At 43.8% G+C, this 20711-nt stretch overlaps 6 protein-coding genes across 8 annotated transcripts; 3 read left to right on the top strand and 3 right to left on the bottom strand.

The window, feature by feature from the left end:
• Positions 1–2747: 2747 nt before the first annotated feature.
• Positions 2748–3339, bottom strand: LOC117137128 (general odorant-binding protein 56a). The gene is made up of 2 exons (XM_033298427.1): positions 3286–3339; positions 2748–3229 (listed from the first exon to the last, which is right to left on the bottom strand). Exons 1-2 carry the CDS (start codon positions 3337–3339, stop codon positions 2786–2788), a joined length of 498 nt encoding a protein of 165 aa, XP_033154318.1. The 3' UTR covers positions 2748–2785.
• Positions 3340–7705: 4366 nt separating this feature from the next.
• On the bottom strand, positions 7706–9662 carry LOC117136821 (glutamate transporter polyphemus). Of its 3 annotated transcripts, XM_033297891.1 has the most exons (7): positions 9512–9662; positions 9387–9452; positions 9151–9301; positions 8609–9088; positions 8371–8549; positions 8085–8257; positions 7706–8026 (listed from the first exon to the last, which is right to left on the bottom strand). In XM_033297891.1, exons 1-7 carry the CDS (start codon positions 9586–9588, stop codon positions 7767–7769), a joined length of 1386 nt encoding a protein of 461 aa, XP_033153782.1. In that variant the 5' UTR covers positions 9589–9662; the 3' UTR covers positions 7706–7766. The 3 variants fall into 3 exon arrangements, with proteins under 3 accessions (XP_033153782.1, XP_033153783.1, XP_033153784.1); XM_033297892.1 differs by lacking the exons at positions 9387–9452; positions 9512–9662 and having other exon boundaries at positions 9147–9201; XM_033297893.1 differs by lacking the exons at positions 7706–8026; positions 8085–8257; positions 8371–8549 and having other exon boundaries at positions 9005–9088; positions 9147–9301.
• A 4866-nt stretch (positions 9663–14528) lies between these two features.
• Positions 14529–15320, top strand: LOC117138375 (DNA-directed RNA polymerases I, II, and III subunit RPABC1). The gene has a single exon (XM_033300443.1). It carries the CDS (start codon positions 14600–14602, stop codon positions 15230–15232), a length of 633 nt encoding a protein of 210 aa, XP_033156334.1. The 5' UTR covers positions 14529–14599; the 3' UTR covers positions 15233–15320.
• A 383-nt stretch (positions 15321–15703) lies between these two features.
• LOC117138376 (NADH dehydrogenase [ubiquinone] 1 alpha subcomplex subunit 6) lies at positions 15704–16362 on the top strand. The gene is made up of 3 exons (XM_033300444.1): positions 15704–15907; positions 15984–16099; positions 16154–16362. The coding sequence occupies exons 1-3, from the start codon at positions 15778–15780 to the stop codon at positions 16280–16282; spliced, it is 375 nt and encodes a 124-aa protein (XP_033156335.1). The 5' UTR covers positions 15704–15777; the 3' UTR covers positions 16283–16362.
• On the bottom strand, positions 16339–19104 carry LOC117138372 (zinc finger protein 761). The gene is made up of 6 exons (XM_033300441.1): positions 18449–19104; positions 18079–18384; positions 17835–18026; positions 17674–17775; positions 16940–17618; positions 16339–16878 (listed from the first exon to the last, which is right to left on the bottom strand). Exons 1-6 carry the CDS (start codon positions 18972–18974, stop codon positions 16623–16625), a joined length of 2061 nt encoding a protein of 686 aa, XP_033156332.1. The 5' UTR covers positions 18975–19104; the 3' UTR covers positions 16339–16622.
• A 364-nt stretch (positions 19105–19468) lies between these two features.
• LOC117138373 (major centromere autoantigen B) lies at positions 19469–20555 on the top strand. Its single transcript, XM_033300442.1, has 2 exons — positions 19469–19726; positions 19784–20555. The coding sequence occupies exons 1-2, from the start codon at positions 19614–19616 to the stop codon at positions 20346–20348; spliced, it is 678 nt and encodes a 225-aa protein (XP_033156333.1). The 5' UTR covers positions 19469–19613; the 3' UTR covers positions 20349–20555.
• The last annotated feature ends 156 nt before the right edge of the window (positions 20556–20711 follow it).

The following is a 20711-nucleotide window of genomic DNA, read 5'->3' as shown; positions in this document are numbered from 1 at the left end:
CCATTTAATCTTTATTTTTTTATACAAACATTTCAATCCAGTAATTTAATCTATGTAACCAACTCTCAATATTATTATGGATCCTTTTAGAATAGCACCCCCCTTGTTTTCAGTGCACCCTTGCAGTTGTCTGACAGATGATACATAATTTGATATAAATGCATTTTAATATGCAACTGCTGCTCATTGGGACTCCCATGCTGCGGTGAATTTATGTTTTTTGCCGTAAATCAAATGAATAATTTAAGCTCTCCGCATGGCCAGTGTCTGTCACTTAAAAATGTCACGGGCTGCCATCAAAAATTTCCGCCATCCGCTTCGTTTTTTCCATATCTGATTTATACTGGCCGCCGCGGGTGAAATGCCGGAAAATGGGCAATGTAAGCTTTGCGTAATTGCATTAAATGGCATGGAACCGAATCCATCACACAGCAGAACAAGAATCGGTCTTATAGATGGAGTAGGGGGCAGTTCCAACGGGTTGGCAAGAATGGGTAAACAAAAACAAGACAGCTCGTCGTCCCCAATGACCGAGACTTTAACTACCCTCGCAAAGCCATCGAAATTTTAATATCAGCAAGCTCAGTTAAATGTTAATACATATTCAATTATATAGTAAAATGTGAATGGCTAGAAAACATATAAATATTTGTTTTGAGCAAATAAATTCGAACTTCATTATGGAAGCCAACTTACCCGTTGATGGGGCATAAATATGCTCTTCTTGTTCAACATCAGCGCACAAAATTCCAATTTATTTTAATTGATTTATTAATGATTGCAATGTTCCATAAATGTAGCAATATAAATGTATTTTTCGGCTACCGCGATCTCATCTGCACTTTTTGTACTTCTGTTTGTCTGATGAGCGAAATCAATTTTCAAGATGAATTAAAACCGCTCAAATGACCAAAAAAGAAAATCCCTCAGACGTGTTTATATAAAAACATTAAACTTTTACAAAGGCTTAGTTAAAAACAAAACTTGATGCATAGTTTCGAGTGTGTTCTTTGCAAAAAAGGAGCATTGCGTACCTTCATCAATTATAACCCTTTCAAAGGATAGGAAATGTAAGCCTAGGGAAAAACTCGAGGGGTTTACAGAGAAAAGAAGTATGCAGTTTCTTCTTTTGTCTTATTTCTTAGATTGCACATTTGCGGATTGCCCCCCAAAGATCGGGCATAATTATGCAATTTCCTCTTTAACGCTTAGCCAGACAGACACAAAAAGAGTTAAATTCAATAAAATTTACATTTAACCACAAAAACAGCGACTCCGCCGGAGTCGAGAAGCCAGTGGCAAATGAAAGTAGGCAAAAGTTGAGATGAAAGTCGAACAAAGAGATGGAAAAGCAGAGACTTATGTAAATTGAAATTCAAGAGCAGAAAAACCAAGAACAACAAAAGCATGCCGGGGGAAAAGCGGGAAAAAACAAGAGCATCAACAGCTGAAAAACCGACGGCAAAGACAAAAAGAAAATTTTCATTCATTTCGAATTACGCTGTATGAGTGTCAAAATGGCGCTGGTATGCCCCTACCGCCCGGCATAATTCAGGGCTTCGGGGGGGATCCTGCGGGGGGGGGCAATAGTGGGTGGTGGGCGATGGGTGGTGTGTGTTTTTATATTTTTTTTTTGGAGCATGGGCGCTGGAGGTCACCCGACAATTGGCCGGGCTTTTGTCACTTGTCGCTTCTGCTGGCGGTGCAGACCGAAAATTCAATTTCATGCCGCGTGACACAAAGACAAAGACAAAGCCAGCAAAGTCGGACGGTTTTCCCGCTTTCCCGCTCGCCCGCTTTTCTGGGTGAAAATGAGGGGAGTGGGAAAAGTTGGGGGGATGGAAATGTGCAGTGCATTCGGGAAGACGCCGGAAAGTTGACATTCAAAAATGTGCGCACTTCGCTCAAAAGAATTTCAAATTAGCCACTTTTGCTTAACAATTGGCGCAGGCAACAAATTAAAAGGCAGCCAAGTGGGCGTGGCACCGCAAAATAAATGAAAATGGAAAATCGAGTTGAGTCGAGTCTGGGCTGAGTCGAGAGTTCAGGTGGTGGTCACAGAGCATCTGGCGACAATTTAAAGTCAAGTGGCGCGTTTGCCGAGTATTGAGCAAAAAATAATTGCCGCACAAAATGCACTCGAAATCGCAGACAAGTGGGCAAAAATGGTGGGTGGTGGCCTTTGGGTTTGGGTGGTCTTAAGTGGAGTCTGAGGCCAACTCGCAACTTCGATCTGGCATTAGCGTCATTTACACATCTGTGTGTGCACCACGAACTGCGCTTAGCTAACAATGCTGCCGCCTTCGTCTGCGGCACTAAGTGGCAAAATTTCCATAGAAAAGCGAAGTAACCGCAGCAGCCGCCGGGAAAAAATCCCCAATCGGAACACCAGCAAACGCTAATGGTCGCCGTCGAGTGAAGTGTCCGACTTTGGCCATATGGAAATATCAAACGTCGCTTTGGATCGGGAGCTGTCCAAGATGTTCCATTTGCTAAGTGGAGTCGTGCCAAGCAGGACCTCTATTTACACTGAAATTAAAGTATGGTGGAAATGAGAAAATAAGGGAATAGCTAAGTAACACAAGGAAATATCACTTAAAGCAATTTCTTTGATTCTACGTTATTTGCTCCATAAATTGTTATAAACTTTGGAACTCATCCACACATTTTCCAGAATCTTTTTTAACCCAAGAACTTCTATTTAATTTTGTAATTTATTTAATGTTCATATATTTATATTGTAATTGTTAAGCCCATATACCGACACCAAATGTTGTATAAAGTTCTAAGGCTTTGGTTCATCGGATCCAGCTGGTGTCGTGGTGACCTCCACCTCCTTGGTGGCCAATGAGTTCTGCTGCTGCTGTTTCAACTGCTGCCGGCATTGGTGAATCTTGAAGGCCGTCTCACATTTGTTACTGCCACTAATCGCGTGGCACCGACGTTCTGGCCAATTATCGGGATTACTGGCATCGGAAAGAAGCCCGAAGAGATCGCGTTCCACAAAAACACCGTCGTGCATGAGACCCATTTGCTCGTAGAGGCAATGGGTGAAACACTGGACCGATTCCGAGGGCTCCGAAAAGTCCTCCCTTTGCAGCTGGTGCAACTCCCTAAGGGATATATCCGTTTGATCCCCGCATAGGCGAATCATGTCCTCGGTGATCGTTTTGGGGGATTCATCAGCCACGGTTAGTCCCAGATTGATGTTTATCTTGGCGAAACGGGACTGACAGAAGAGCTCCTTTTATAAGCAAATCCCTTGTTTTTAGAACTCCAACTTACCTCGCTTAAAGCGAACATTTTAAGCACAACCAATAGCACTAGAACTCGATTCATTTTGTAAAATTCGAATGCTTCCATCTGGCCAGAAGCGCCGCTTTTATAGACTCATCTTTGCGATCATTAGTGGCAGCTTGGGAATCATTTTAATTGCGAATATCAACTCAATGAGGCGAGCGAAATTCGCGGTTTCCGTGGCCAAAAGCCTGAACAAGTTTGAATAACCAAGAGTAACAAGCCAAGTCGAGCCAAGCAGAAGCCAAATCGATACCGAATGCCAATTGGCATACCAAAAGTATCTTAAGAGCTGCTTCAACAAATCCCGAGTGCCAGCAAGTTTTCCTCTCACCCAAAAAGGAAAAAATACACAAGTTGCAAAACAAAATTTTGAAACAAAACAAGAAGAAATCGGCTGGGAAACCGCAGCTTTCAATTGCCGAAGAGCAAATACCGTAAATTTATCAATGAATTTATGATGTATTCAGAGTTTCTATGATTTCGTTATGCTAATTTAATTGAATATTTAAATCATTAAATAGCTAATTGCCATCTATTAGAACAAACATATTGAAATTTAATTGAAACAAGCGACAGAAACTCAGCTAAAAAAGATTTTTAAATACCTAACTACACTAAGTTAAATACATTTTTGAAAATCCTACACAAAATTTGAATATTACCCCGCGAACTTAATCTACAAATCGGCATACTCTTTCGAAAACTAAAATACTAATAACAACTTTGGATATTCATACTTAAGTGTGTGTGTGTGTGGGTGTTTGGGGCACTTCCGTTTGGTTGTTGCGCCATTTTGACTGCGACTATTTCCGCTGGTCGCATTAACTGCAGGCGCATAACTTTTCCAATTTGCTTTTGGCAATTATTGATATAAGCCAGCAACAGCAACTTGAACGAGCTTCTGTCTGCCACTTCAGTCGATCTCTACCCGTCTCTTTCCCATTCTAGCCATCTCTTTCTCTCTCCCACGGCCAATCACGTTTGCATTGGTCCAAGCATATTTTCCTGCATTCTTGCGCATATTTGTGCAACATTCCAAAAATTCTTGAGCAAAGTTTCGTTATTATTGCCATTTTGCCGACTCTGAGGCTCTCGCAGTTGGGAGCCTGCCACTTTGATTACTTTTGCACTTGCCGTTAGATGCAATTAGTTGGTTCATTAGAAAAACAACAACAACAACGAGAACAACAACCCCGCCTGATAGGAATTCACACACTTAATTAGCAGTCTCGGATGAAGGGGAAAACTCAGTCTCAACTCTCACTGATTGCAGACGTTTGCACTCGGAAAAATGAATTTCATTAAACATTTTTTAAGTCACACAAAATTCGGTTGTCCTTGAAACGTGCAGTACTATTCACACTATTAACAGATGGATTATTTATAATAATAATAAATAATGATTAAATATAAAGCCCACCCTCTGTGCCTTTACTTCCCCATAAGATGCATCTAATATAAAATATCTAGTAAATAAATTCGTTTCAATTCCAATTTCTAGGCAATAATTTCGGCTTCGACTGCAGGCGAGAAGTTGTATCTTCGTATCTTAAGGATGCCCGGACTGCTGCTTGAGTATGCAAATCGGTCAGCAAGCCGGGCTGAGTGATTTGGCCAACTCTTTTGGCCTTCTGGGGTAAAATTTGCCAACCACGCTGCGAAGAACTTAGCATGCAAGCGGCCATGTGACCCGAGGCTTTGAGCTCGGCTCTGTTGCATATTTGTTGCATAATGCCTTATAAACTTATGCACTGGCACATTGTTGACCAGTTGTCCGGAATCTCTCCACCGCCATATATCCCGCATCCTATCACACATATGCCTTCGTCGTATCCTTCGCCCCTCGACATACATTATTTGTCGCTGTGTTTCGGGTTGAAAAATCTACAAATCGCATGCCGCAAACAAAAGCAAATGCCAGCAGAAGGATGTGGATATCTGGATATCTGGATATGTGGACGGATGGATGGATGGAAGGATAGATGGCACAACGCTTAGAGGGTTAGATGGTTAGATGGCTGGCATACCAGCATTATTCCACCTCACCGGCCAGTGCACATTTCAAATTGGAAAGGAACGCTGCAAATACTGGGAACTTGGCTAAAATTCTCAGGCAAACTCTCATTCAATGCGAAATAAATAAGTAAATAGTTGAGATGCTCTCACCGCTGTGACAATTTGGCCTTCTTTCTTTATTTCTCTGCTCCCAGCCCATCCCATCCTTGCGGTTTAATTTTCCCAACCCGTCGGCATGCAAATCACATACAATCAGAATGAAGTAAACGTGGGCCAAAGGCAAATATGACATTTCAGTCAGCCAAGTAAATAAATGTTAGGCGGCACAAATGGAACGTGCCAAAGCCGCTTGAAGAGTACGAGACCTCAGACACTCGAACCCAGAGTTACCTTCACCTGTGCTCCGGGCTCTTCATCTGGCCGACAGGATCCGCTTTCATCCCTGCCTCTTTGCCCCGTGTCAATCCTTCGCAAACAACTGTGAGAAGTCATTTCGCAGCCCTAGAAATGTGGAGCTCTTCACACGGATTTTTTATGCTTACGAGTGTGTCTGCTTAAGAGGAATGACCAGTTATCGAGATTTAATATTTTCACCAAACTAAGTAATCGATTTATAGCCCCTTAGTAAATACATTTAAATTTAAAAAATGCGTAAAGGTTGTTCTCCTAAAAAGATGGAAAATGTATGTCTTAATGGCTATCAAACGTAAGTACGGACAAACCTACGGACAAATCTGCGGACAAACCTACGGACAAGCAAATGCATTTACAGACTGCCACTTCCCTAGTCTAACCCTATAAGCCTATGACTAGCAAGTATAATTATTTAAAGATTATAAATTTAAGAAGTCATAACAAACCGCAGACTTTCATCATACGATTTTCCCATTCTTGGGCATCGTCTTGCGCAGCTTCGCTATCGTTTCTTTTTAGCCAACAAGTAATTGTATTAAAATGGGAATTTTTTCAATTTGAGAGTTTAGGCTGACAGGACTCGACTGCGACTGCGACTGCGACTAGCGGACATGTGACAGGCGAGACACGGAGCGAGACAGTCGGGAATGAAGTTGTGGCACGCATTGTCTGAGACTCCGGCGAAGGGGCCAGCGACATTTTAGCCACCAACCATGTGGGACTTGCCTGCGCCGCCTCCTCCACCACACTGCACATTCTCCCGACTCCTGCGGGTTTGCTTGGAATTGTTTGATAATGACACTGACATGATGCTGCACTGACAACTAGGCAAGAAACCGGCTGCAGTAGTCCTGGCCACCCGGCCACCCAACAAACCACTTCCGCATCCTGTCTGGCCCACGGAATTATATACGAAAATTAGTTGAAGCGGCCGCCGCTGGCAAATTTTCTATGTGAGCTTTTCCTTTTTTTCCTGATCTCATTTCGTGTTTCTACCCACTCTGCTTATTTTTCCCCGGACGTTTTTTTTTCCGTTGATTTGCTGTTCGGTTTCGGGCCTTCTTTTTGGGAGGGCCAGTGCAAGCGGCGCTCTAAATTAAGTTTTAAGCAACATGTCTGCAAAAATCATGCCCCAGGATACCCGTACTCGTCCTGGTTCCCTTCATCCTGGCTGCTGTCGCTGGCAGTCGCAACGTTTTATTCTTAGCCTCCTCTCGGTTTTACTTTTTTTTTGTGTATTTCTATTTGAAGAATGGAAATTGTGTTTTGTGTGTGTTTGCTGCAGTGGTCTTCCTTGTCCTTCGTGCAGTTCCTTGAGGAGCTGCAGGACTATTTTTTCGTATTTATTTTTTATTGTGTTTCGCTGGCCGTGCTATTTACACTGGCGCAGTCAACAGTCGCCGTCGTCGGCAGTTGCTTTTCCTGTGCCTATTTATATAAATATATATATAGGTATACGTATATATTTGCAGGACGGGCAGCGATTTAACTTCCTCTTCTTGGCTCGGAATTTGTATTTGTGTATTTGTCTTTTAGTTTATTGTGCGGCAGCTAGGCAACTTTGCCTTTTGTATTTGCGCTCCATTGAGGCAAGGAATTCAATTTTAAAACCCCCAAACCAGGCGCAATCGAAGCAGGGACTTGTGGTCGTGGTCCTGCCACCCCTCACTGCATTTGATTACAGTTCCCCATGCCGTGGGCTCCATTTTGAATGATCGGCGGCTCCTGAGCCTGGGCTCAGCTAATTAAACGTGGCGTATACTTGATGTGCGCCTAGCCTAGTCGAGTATACGCCACGTTAAGCAAACAAGCAGCGGACGCCAGAGCTTAGACAACCGACTTAATGGGGGATAAGCCAGCAGCCGGCAAACACTTGGCTGGCAATTAATTAAAAGCCCCCGAACAAGCAACCAAATATTTGGTTCTTAAACGCTAAAACACAAAGGAACGAGGGCGGACAACTTGGTAAATCCGATTTTATTTCCAACGATAAGCAACAGAAGCTGAGAAAATCCAAAAGTGCAGCTCATTCTCCCCTACATACTGTTGAGCGTCAACTGAAAATCACGGATCAGTTGCATTATGGCCACCGTGCAACCAACTGTCCCGAAAATAAGACCAATCAGCATAAGTAAGATATCCCGGATCAGCTTCCACATCAGCCGGCCATAACCCACATTATAGTTCAGGAACATATCGATCAATGCCGGACATAGAAGATTGAGGTTGCTCAAGGAAAAGGCGCCTTCCAGTTCCGTGAGAGCCGCTAGATTGGGCACACCAATTGCCACGGCACCTATGAAAACGGAGTAATCATTTTTATAATTTCCTTTTTTTTTACGTGCAAAACTCACCTGTGAGAAAAAGAAACACCAATCGAACTACGTACTCAATCAGCGTGCGATATCTTCCCCTCGGTTCAGAGTTTTCATAGTCGCTGAACATCACTGTGATCACTACGAAACCATTCAGAGGATAACTCAGAAATATTCCAGTGGCAATGAATACCTTAATGAACTGGGAAAGGCTAAGTAGGAAGTAGCACTTTAAAAAAGGTTACAGATAATTTAATTTTCTTTTAGAATAAGCAGAAGTTGAATTTATAGAAGTTGAAATCTTATTGGGAATTATTTTACTTACATTTCGTCCTGTGGGATATTTAGGGTAATACTGGCATGGACACTGTCACCGAAACGCCAATAGCCGATGATTCCAAAAAACATGTTCGAGAGCAGGATGAATAAAACAGCAAGATTGAGGACACCAAAGAGGCCCAGATAGCTCTGCGGATGTGCCATATGGGCCTCAACGACGAGCATCTGGAGAATGGAAACCATGGAAGTTTTCGAGATTTCTTATATACATTTATGAAACTTACAGAACCCACGGCTGTAAGGGAAAAGGCGGCGATGGCAATGAATTCGATCCACTCGACAGGAGGTGTGGCCATCTCACGATCATTAATATTGGGAAGACCATTGAACAGATAGTACATGATTAGGGCGAAACCCGCGTACAGCAGAAAGTTGGAGATCAAATTCAAGGGTACCAAATACTTTAGACGGCGGATCATGAAGAGCGGCAAGAGCAGCAAACAGGCGGCCAGCACATAATACCTTTCATTGTATCTCTCAATATAATGGTCACCGATCTCCTTGAAGTTCTTGGACACGAAGACCAGGTAAACGGTGCACAGCAGGAACTGACCGAAGACCAAAACGCAAGTGGTCATAAAACCAGCGGCACGACCAAAGCAATTGATCCACTTGGGACCCTCCTCGTAGGCAATCCTCACGGCCTCCGGCATGGAAACTTGAGGAACACGACGCCTTCGACAGCACTCCGTCATGTCAGCTATCTGTTGGTACCGTAGGTATTTAAAGAGGGGGATTCGGTTGGCCGAGGTAGCCACTTACAGACCAGCAAGTGGATGGAGTACGTCAGGAGTATCATCAGCAGAACGGACATCACGGCGCCCACCAAGAATCCCGAGCATCGGAAGGCCAGCGGCATCGCCAGGATGCCCGTTCCAATCACACATTTCAACAGGGAAATAAAGGCGTCACAGTTTCTTCGTTATAAGTGGTAAAGAATTTATGTAATTAAGCAGTATGTTTGGCGAACTCAATCAATTCATTATCCTACATGAAACTCACGTTAGGGGCACCTCCACACTTCGCTTCTCGTAGGGATTGTACATGTAGAAAGAGGTTATGGACTGGCTGCAAAGTAGCCTTAATATTATTAGTCTGTAAATGGAACGGATGCGGGACATACTCACGCTATGGTCGGAGGTTCAGTCTGCAGGCCAGGATCATCGTCCCGATGTGGAGCCTGATCCTGCGACTTTGGCTCCATATCCTTGGCGACATCAGCGGCAGGAAAACGAAAAAGTCACACAAAAAATAGCTACAAAAAACACAAAGTCAACGTCAAAATGGCCCCGAACTTTTGACAACGATTCCAAATTAGTTTAGTCGATTGCGTAGCTCCGTTACTATTTCCACTCCCAATCCCACTTCCATTTCCGTTTCCGGTTTCCGACAATGCAGCTGCGCACATTCAATTCACTTACGCTTGATAACTGGCGCTGCATTTAGCAGTGCCACTACAATCCTGCCGCAGCCCAATCAAAATGACTGCACATGCGCACCCATTATCATAATAAGCGCAACTTATTGCCCCTTTTGCGGTCCTGCAGGACATAAAGTTCACCAACTAACGGCGTATTGGTCCTGCGGCGGTCGCAGGATGAAGGTTTCCGCGATTGGCTACGGTTAGCCCAAATTACGGGGGACTTACTGAGCTAATTTAAGCCTGCTGTTTTCAAACTACTTAACTTAATACAATCTGACTAATCTGGAAACTTCAAAGAAAATCCTAATTTTCTTTATATTTTGTTTCTAATATCCTTGAATTTATAAAAAGATAATAGATATAAAAGAAGTATCCCAGTTTAATCAACATGAACTTATCCTGTCATGCTCCACCGTGCCAAAGCTTCACTGTAGCCCTTGGCTGATGGTAATCTCCGGCTGCACAGCGTCCTCTTTCCCATGCCCCATGAATTCCCGGGCTGCCGGAGGACGATTGTCATGCCAGAATGCGCACTTCCGCGTCCGCATTTAGTTAGTTGTTGTGTCTCTGGGTGAGTTTAACAGTAAATTGAATTAAAATTTATTGTGCAAATTGCAGAATTCCGAAATCGCGCCGCTCTGCGCTGCGTTGCACAGAGGAGGACTCGCCGAGACAGCGGCGCAAATCCAATACAAATAAAATTAAGTAAAAATGCACGAAACGTGGCCAGTAAAGGGGTAACCAGGGTGTACTGCATACATATAGATAGATATATAAATGCGAGTCTGTGTTGGCACAGAAATATGCAAATGCGATATTGTCGCTGGGCGACATTTACAACAATTACAATAACAACGAAGGCACCTAACTGCGTGCGACATGTGACACGAGATTCAAATGGGGGCGGTGGGGCAGGGCCATTTATAGCATATATTTTGCATAAAGGGAAATATGCAGCAGGATCTCCGACTGCTGGAAATAAGGAGCAGAAAGCGGCAAGCCGGGAAACGGGCGAGAGCAGCGCAGAAATCAAATAAAACAAATTTGGAATTTTACAGCAGACAAGAAACCGAGCGGCAGCATCGAAGGAACCAAAGAACTGCTTATGTGCGACAATGTCCTGGTCCCAGGACCTCAGCCTCCACATCCAGTCCATCCCCTTCTGTCCCGTGCTGCCACCACATGTTCCTTAAACTGTCAGCAATGTGCGAGTGCGAGAGTGCGAGTGCCAGTGTGTATGTTATGGAAACAAACAGACTGACATTCAATTTAAATTCCTATACAAATAATTGCATGGCATGGGCGTGGGTCAGAGGGCTGCGATTCCGTCGGGGGGTCGGCTGTGATTGCTGCCGCCTGCCGCCGATAGATTGCAGCTCCCGGATAAAACCCCTTACCTGCCCCCTAAACTCCATTTTTCACAATATTTATGCACAAAGCGAAACCAGGACACTGGGGACTTTAGTGGCTGATTTGTTATTGTTAGTTGCAGGAATTAACTTTAAGCTACCTACAAATATTTGGTTTAAAACATCATTGTAGCTATATATATTGGATACTATGCAATAAATACCTCTAATTCCACAGATCCTATGCATATTCTATTGAATTTAAACTCTTTATAATTAATCTATTACTATGAACTTTTATATTTGTTCTCAAAAACGTCACATTAATATTGAGTGATATGCTATGATTGATATAATATATTTAGTTGAGCAGCCAGATGGATATGCTGCTTTGCCTGTTTTGGCTCAATGTCAATGGCCAGACTGGAGTCTCTAGTACATCCCAGGTGAAATAATAATTATAAATTCCCCGTGCTGCTCCGTTCGCCTGGATGCTCGCTCGCTTTATCCCCACGCCATTATCCGTGGCTCATCATCAGCTAAACCGAAAATAAATGCCATTTCGAGCGAATTTCCCAATGCAGCGCACGCACAGGACGACGAGCCACGACCGCACAGCCACAAGGACATGCTGGCTTTTGTCCTTGCCAATTGGAGCTCAGGCGGCGCTCATCAAGTGCTGGGAAGGGTACTATTTTCTATCATTATCAAGGGTTTAGCTTCTCAGGTACCTATGTATGGAAATATGGCAAAGGATCGAAAGGATTACAAATTCATATACTTTATCTTTCATATACTTTAATGATTATATGTAAAAATCAGAGCGTTCAAATAATACATTAATAAATACCTAATAAGAATATATTTATTTATATATTTATATATATTTATAGAATATTTTTAAATATATTTTTAGTTTTTTTACAACCTTATACTTGTGCACCTTATAAGCAACCTGATATTTATGTACTTCAGTACTGCAGGAAAGAAAAAATAATTATTTCAAAATAAAATGTGTATTTTTAGGTACTTATTTTTCGTACCCTGCTTGGGGACTCTTCATACTCGTCATCACTGCTCCACTGGCTCACCTGAAGTTGGGGCTTTTGGCTGCGCCCCAAACATTATCGCCGCGCTTATCGCGTCGTCATCATCGGCGTTATCAACAGCTTAGCGTCGCCGCAAAAACTTTGCAAGTGCGCCACGTTCCGCTGCAGTGAGTGCCACGCCTCCAGTCGCAGCCCGCTCCGCCCCTCCGTCGCCCCCCTCTCCGCGACTTACCCATTCCGTGCGCCTCAATAATTTTGATCAGATTTTCTGACGCGCTTGTCCAGCGGTGGTGTCGTGCTTCCTACAATATTTTTGCATTTATAATGCAATTCATCGTTCATTTTTCATACTTGCACAAAGTGGATTTTTATTAGATTCCCTTTATATTCGCCACACTGCCCCTTTCCCCCTTTCTGTCCCTCCCCCGCTTTGGGGAACTTTGTTTTCGCTATGCGTAGTCTGCACTTTTGCCCGGTTTTAATGTGGTCTGGCCATATGGAGCGCCGGGCAACTTCGAAATTTCAATATCATCGAGCTGGAGACGGTTGGATGGATGGACGGAAACCAATAAATTCCATATAAGGATAAGAACGCATTCGCAGGGAAAACTACTGGCAGTGGGGCTTGAGATCTTCCCTAATCCTGGAGGGCTATCAACTAACCCTTTAACTGATATGGAAAATACGAAAAAATACAACGAGGATAAAAAACTATTTCAAAAACATATAGAAATCCATTTTATGAGACAGAAACAAATTGATAAAACCACATTTCTTACTTCAAATCTTTGTGATTCATTAGGAAAAAGACACCTTTTCCTTTTTTTTTTTTTAAGTTAAGCAAGTTTAATTTTAAGTTTATGAATGTTAAGAAACAGCATCCTATTACCCCGAATTTGTTTTTAATGTTTATCTGTTTGCGTCTTGAAAATGCATAGTCATGACTTTGAGAGGAATTCCACACGCTCCCCGCTTTTAATAACTGCAAAAGTTCAAAGTGCGTGGCTTCATTTATTATGCATATTTTCCGCACAATTTGTCAATGCCGTTCGCTGGCGTATGAGGCCGTCGAGGAAAAACTATTTGGAAAACAAACGCAAACCAGCATCCATACACATGGCGAATTTTCTATTAAATAAACTGTCAGTCATTGACGATGGTGCGTCGCCGACGTGCGGATGCGAAAGTCATACCCGATGATGTTCCAAATAATTGCACTCGGCACCGGGAAATAGGATGGTGGAAAATGCGAGGAAAAGCGGGCTGGGAAATATTAACGGCATTTTTAGTGAGCGGCACGCAGACAAAGGATAAGAAGAGCGGCATGCCACCGCAGCATATTATTTGCCCGTCTGGGTCCTAATTGAATGTTGCACGTAAAATATTGGAAGGAAAGTGAGTTGGGTTCATTGCGGGTCACCAAACGTGAGCTGGGGAGCACACATATATGTACATACATGTATGCTTAACACATTTTGATTGCATTAAAAATGGGTGTCGAAAATAATTATACATGTAATGCCACAAGACATAGACAAACTGTGAAAAATTCCGAATAAATACTTTTTTTTAAGTTAAATTATCATAAATAAGCACACGGAAACCAGAACGAAACTTTCAAGCTCATAAATTTTCTATATTAATTACAAATGGCAAACTTTCTACGCAGATAAAAAAGGAAATTTTGAGTTTGAAAAAAATCGTTGTATTCAAAATTGATAATTGATTCCTTGGACATGTCTATTTGTCCAGTAATGATCGACTAGTGATCCTGATCAAGAATATATGTACACACTTAATCTATTTTCAATTCTATTGTAATTCTATTTTCAACACAATTTCGAACGAATCAAGTTTGCCTCTTATTTTAAAAGCACAACCGTACAAGGTGCCCCGTGCATGGAGCCTCATACAAGGTGGTACAATTGCCACGTAAAAGAAGCTCCATACAAGTTGCTTCGTACAAGGTTGTACAGGGTGTCCCGTACTTGGTACTAAAGGGTGATCCATACTTGTACAGTGGAACAGAACGGAACAGTTTGTGCGAAACTGATACAGAAAAGTTCTATAACTTTAAAACAGGGAGGCCAAGCAAAAAAAAATTAAATGTAAGTTATTAACATGATATTTATAATTTGCATTTGCGGCCTTTGAAGCATATTTTGCCATTACAGAGCTGTAAATCTTTTATTTAATTAAATTTCACTGCTGTTACGCTCTTCTAAATAGGTTTGAGTATTCGCTAAATATGTGACCACCAAACGCTCTTTAGTATTTTTAATTGTTATGCTGCAGCCGCTGTAAGGTATTTTATGCAGAGGCATTCTCTGGTCTTACTACATCATCCGCGTGCTCTGTTTATAATTTAGAAATTGTTAATTTTTTGAAATAGCCATGGATGACGAAGCTGAAACCTACAAGCTGTGGCGCATTCGCAAGACAATCATGCAGCTGAGCCACGATCGTGGCTATCTGGTGACCCAAGACGAGTTGGACCAGACCTTGGAGCAGTTCAAGGAGATGTTCGGCGACAAGCCCAGCGAAAAGCGGCCGGCTCGCTCCGATTTGATAGTTTTGGTCGCCCACAACGACGATCCCACGGACCAGATGTTCGTCTTCTTTCCCGAGGAGCCGAAGATCGGCATCAAGACAATCAAGACGTACTGCACCCGCATGCAGGAAGAGAACATCCACCGGGCCATCGTTGTGGTGCAGGGCGGCATGACGCCCTCCGCCAAGCAATCCCTCGTAGATATGGCCCCCAAGTACATCCTGGAACAGTTCCTCGAATCCGAACTGCTGATCAACATCACGGAGCACGAACTGGTCCCGGAGCACGTGGTCATGACCGTCGAGGAGAAGCAGGAGCTGCTCAGCCGTTACAAACTGAAGGAGAACATGTTGATGAGGATCCAGGCGGGCGATCCCGTGGCCCGGTACTTTGGACTCAAGCGCGGCCAGGTGGTTAAGATCATCCGTTCCTCTGAGACGGCGGGGCGGTACATATCCTACCGATTGGTGTGCTGATCCTGGACTTATGAATTAATTTAAGAAACCTATGATTTAAGGAAGGCAGCGAATTATACACTCTAATAAATCGCAATCTTTTCAGTGAGTTTTGTGTTTGGTATTGGTAAGAAATGAAAGTTAGTCAAATTTTAATTATCTCCTTGAATACTAGGGAGTTACTAAGAAACGAGTTAATTCATTTTACTTAGGATAGTATAAGTTGACAAAATGATATAAATTTAAAATAGTGTATTTATTTTATCTAAGCAGCTTATCCTAATCCATAAAAAAGTTTATATTGGTTTATTTTAAAGCGCTGGGAAAAAATGTGGGGACTATATTTCGTAGGTATTAAAAATCATCATTTGATATGAGATTTATTATAACGTGTAGCAAAATCTATTTTTTTCAAGCAGAAAACATTTTTAAATAAAAAAAAAATTTTTTAAATCATTTTAACAAAGTTTGGTTTTGACCATTTGCGCGTAGTGAACTGCGGTCACACTGTTCTGCTTGGAGCAATTCGGTCGTAGGAAAAACAGAAAGAAATAAAAACAAATCAAATGGCCGGACGTGAAGCCGTGAAGCGAGCCGTGCAGCAGGTGCGCCCCATCCTGTCCGTGGACCGGGAAGAGGCCCGCAAACGCGCCCTCAATCTATACAAGGCCTGGTACCGCCAGATTCCCTACATCGGTAAGTGCTCCTGGTTATGTCATCAGCGTATGCATCCGTATCCCGACGCCATGTAACGCCATCCGTCCGCTTGCAGTCATGGACTACGACATCCCCATGACCGTGGAGCAGTGCCGGGACAAGCTGCGCGAAGAGTTCGTCAAGCATCGCAATGTGACCGACATCCGGGTGATCGACATGCTGGTCATCAAGGTAAAAGCATCCATAAGAGATCTATGCTGCAGGTGTAAACATTCTCTAACGCAGGGCCAAATGGAGCTTAAGGAATCCGTGGAGATCTGGAAGCAGAAGGGCCATATCATGCGCTACTGGAAAGAATCGCAGGATCCCAAGCCCACCGACTTCCTCTCAAAATTCATCCAGGGTGTTAATTAGTTATTCAAATTGAAATAGTTTAAATACAAACTCCGACAGAGTGTAAAACGAAACGATGGGAGTTTTGTGCGCTTCAGAAACGCGTGTGTCCTTGTTTATTGAGATGGTGACTTCAAAAATATCATGGTTTCACTGTGAATACATACTAATGAATGTTCTGATCTGGATTCTGATTCGGTTGAGCAAAATAGTTGTTCAAACTTAAACAGTGTGGTGTATAAATGCTATTTCTTTTAGGGCGATTTGTAAAGTGCAGACAGTCTTCTTGCTCTCGTCAGCTAATATGTGTGCCGTTTAAATTTGTAAATTCTATGCAGGTAGATTGATCGTCGCCGTGTGTTTAAGGTATCAAATTGAGCAGGTTGTCCAGAGCGGCGGAGCTGGCAAAGAGATCAGTAGTTATGTCGTCATAGTCCACGCCCAGGCTCTCCAGCTCGGCGAAACAGTCCTCCGTGAGGCCTGGAATCTCCAGCGAGTTGATCGACTTGTTGAATGCATCATGCCGATTGGTGTAGCCCTTCTTCTCGCGGAACATCTCAGCCAACTGCTCGTCGCTCAGTTCGATGCCGTGCACCTTCTTGGAATGTTGGCGAAATCTGTAAGTGACATGGTGATGATCTGCCGGCCCAATAGACTCAGTTAGATTAAGTTACGTACTTGCTGCGATCAGCGAATTCGCTGGTGCACTTCTGACACTTGTACGGGTAATCCATGTGCTCGTACTGATGCTGACGCCTGCGCCATCTGGTCTTCGTCTCAAAGTTGCACACCTCACAGCGCCAGACCTTCGACTTCTGGTGACTTCTTTGCTCGTGCTCGCGCAGCAGGGTCATGTTTTGGAACTGATTGCCACAGGTAAGGCAGCTAACTGGTTCCTCATTGACGTGAGCCCGTTCGTAGTGCACTCGCAACTCCGCCGAGTTAACATAGTTAAGCGAGCACTGACCGCACTGGAAGTGTCGCTCCGAGTGCCGCTTGCGATGCATCGTTAGGGTTTCGGCGCTCTTGAAGCTCCGCCGGCAGATCTCGCACTCGTGTACTGTTTCCACGGCATGGAGTTGCTGCAAGTGCAGCTCGTACTTGCGCATGCTGTTGAACTGTTGATCGCAGAAGCTGCAATGCACGACATCCTTCACCTGGCAGAAACGCTGATGGCTGTGCAGGCTGGCCTTCTGGTTGAACACCTTATCGCATGCCGTGCAGGCATATGACTCCGTTGGCGACACCGAAATTTGCACCGGAGTGTGCACCCTGGTGTAATGTTTCCTAGCTGAGCGCTGATCCTTGAAGATTCTGTCGCAAGCCGGGCAGTTTGCTTGCATATAGCAGTACATTTCTGGTGGATAAACTCAGTAAGTAAGGGATCTTTTGATTCGAATCTTAGAGCCTACCAAAATCACCATCTATCTTGTGGTGATCGATGAGATGCTTCTGCATTTCAGACCTGTCTTTCGTCTCATAACTATTGCAAGGTCGGCACTTGAAGTTTTGATCTGCAAAAAAAAAACATATAAGATCGGTGGTACAAGGAATTTACTAGAAAATATCTCACTTTTGTTTAGGCCAATTATATCGTCTTCGATCATAGAAATCTTGTGAATACTTTTGTAGTGAATTTTTAGTTGCTCCGCATCGGTATGCGTGTATTGGCAAATGTTGCATTTTAGAATGGGTATATTGGCCGTCGTGCTGCTAGTCGTGGCCAGCTTAATAAATAGTGGCGATGAGATCTCTATTCCATTGGCTAGAAAGCAGGAGATGATAACTATGAATAGTCCAACTCGGTATACACTTACATTTCAGCTGAGTTTCATTGCTGGCCTCCTTCTTGGGACTGTGGCTAAAGCCATCGTCGTTTAGAGTCATCTCCAGAGCGCGTTGTATAAGGTCGCACTCCTCGTCCGTCACATCGCCGTTTTTGTTATTGAAATTGTAATTGTTATTATTCTCGACAGCTTTTTCCGCAACTGAGACGACCATTACCGTCTCTCCAGGTGTAATACTGTTCTCGAAGAAGGTCTCATTGTTCTTCGCATCCGAGCCGTCGTTCTCGTCCTCCTCCTCCAGATCATTGGTGTCGTACTTGACGTCGAAGAGTATGACTTTAACAGGGTGCAATAGAGAAGATTAGGGTAAATGCTGGGGTAAACTGTCAGTTAGGCCTACCTTCATCTTCCTTTGGCGGTGTCTTGCTGCTCGAAGAAGCGTCGACGTCCAGTCGCGGCACCTTGGTTCCTCGCATGTAGAGGACATTCTCCTCGATGGGACCCTCGTAGCCCTCGACAAACTGCTCGAACTCCTGGCTAAACTGATTCCAGGGAATCGTTTCGTTGCTGGCCTTTCGTTTAAGCTCTCCAGTGGGACTGGGCAGCTTAACGCTTTTAGCTTCGGCATGGAGCTTGAGATTCGATTCCAGGGCCATCTCGACAAAGTGCATAGCCACCTCCAGGGCGCGACAGCAGCGCACGCAGATCTGCATGGGCCACAGGTAGCCACCTGGACTAATGACCCGCAGGTCCAGGTTGGTGCACTGCTTCAGGCTCTGGGCGTAGGTGCGCGACTTTTGCAGGTTGGGCACCTCGGCGCTCAACTGCACGGTTTTCCGGTCCACCGATAGACATGCTCGGCACTTGGAGCCCTTGTTCAGCTTGTTCATCGCCAGCAGCGCGGGATCCGGTACGGCGGCGTCCATGGCGCTGCGGTTGATCAAGATGCTCCTCTGCGCTGGTTTATCCGCTTGTTGTAGATGGTAGTAGTTTTAAAAATAAGTTCGGCAAACAATGTGTATTGTATTTTATACCGCTCTTTTGTAATCAAAAGCAGTGTGACCGTGTCTCCAATTGCACAAGTACCCATGCCGGCTGCGTGCTGCGTCATTTAAGTTTCAAGGGCGTACCCAAACAGGTGCGGGGGGTAAGTCACGTATAGACGCGAATATAATTAAATATATATGCATTGAATATCAATCTACCTGCTTTCAATAAGATCACAGGCCGGGCAGTAACATTTGAGTTACAGTCCCTAGCTAGAAAATGGTTAAGGCCAATAAAAGTTGCCTTTGATGAAAGCTACATTACTAGACAAAAAGCTTATTCTTTGTAAATATAGTAAAAACTGTAGTTTCTTAAACCCCTTAAGCAGCCATAATAACCTGGCATACGCCCTTGCCTTCTGTATACTTCATCGCTCTGGTCATACTGCACCACATACCTTTGGACGGACGGACACTCCCTTGAGCGGACAAGAAAACTGCCAAATTTGGCAGCAAGTTTCAGCAATTTTGACAGATAAGTGTTCATCGCTCTCCCACCAGTAATGTTCGTCGACAAATATGCCATCGGGAAGAGTCAGAAAACCTAGAACATCGCTCACTTTGGAAGAGAAAATGGAGGTAATCCAGTCCCAGGAGCGAAACAAGCTATCGGTTCGGGATCTGGCCAAGAGGTAAGATCAATGCCTGATACATACATATGAATAAGTAAAAATAACGAGTTTCCACAGATTTAACATTGGGAAGACACAGGCAGCAGACATTTTAAAGCACAAACAGTCGATCAAAGAGGGTCTGTTGAGCGGAGAACTAAAGTTGAACCAGATGCGGAGGAATCCCCTCACTCAGCGGGGCGCCCAGATCGATGAGATGTGCTTCGATTGGTTCTCGCGTGTCCGTACCGAGAATATACCCATATCGGGGGAAATGGTGCGGAAAAAGGCCAAGCAGATAGCGTTGGAGCTGGGCCACTCCAATTTCTCTGCCTCCTCCGGATGGCTGGAGAAATGGCGGAAGCGACACAACATCCGATACAATGACACCGGTGACAGCCTGGATCTGCAGGAGTTCGAGGCCATTCTGGTGAAGAGCGAACCCATCTCGAATAAGGACGATTGTGATGAGCCATATCCCGTGACGCTGATCGAGCCTATCTATTCCACCGAAGAGGCCATGATGCAGCTGGCCCGCCTGAAGGAGTTCGCAAAGGATGACTATGCTTCCTACCAGCAGTTGCTTAGCCTGGAAAATCAATGGAGCTGGAAGTGGAACACCTTTAAAAAGGAGCTTCCTTGACCCAAGCATGCAATTTAAGTGCAATACACATTTATCTCGAATCTAGTAGTAAAAGTTATTTAATGTACGTTTCTTTTATAAGTAACATCGTTGAAGATAATTTATCCCTTCATCGCGTTGAATTTAAAACTAAAACTATTGGGTTATTCTATTCATGACGAATATACAAAATACATAACTCACAAGAGCCGTATGCAAAAAAAAAAAAAAAAAATTATACATATATATAATGGAAAATTTTAAACATTGGATGTGAAGCGTTTCTCTTTGGCCAATACAGAGCCAGCTGGTGGAGATTGCCCCAATCATGCTTGGGTATCGAATGGATTAACTATTGACACCTTGAGACCCTTTGCGGATTGT

This window comes from Drosophila mauritiana, chromosome 2R (assembly GCF_004382145.1).
Source record: "Drosophila mauritiana strain mau12 chromosome 2R, ASM438214v1, whole genome shotgun sequence".
NCBI classification, from domain to species: domain Eukaryota; kingdom Metazoa; phylum Arthropoda; class Insecta; order Diptera; family Drosophilidae; genus Drosophila; species Drosophila mauritiana.
This window is presented reverse-complemented; position numbering and strand designations above follow the sequence as displayed.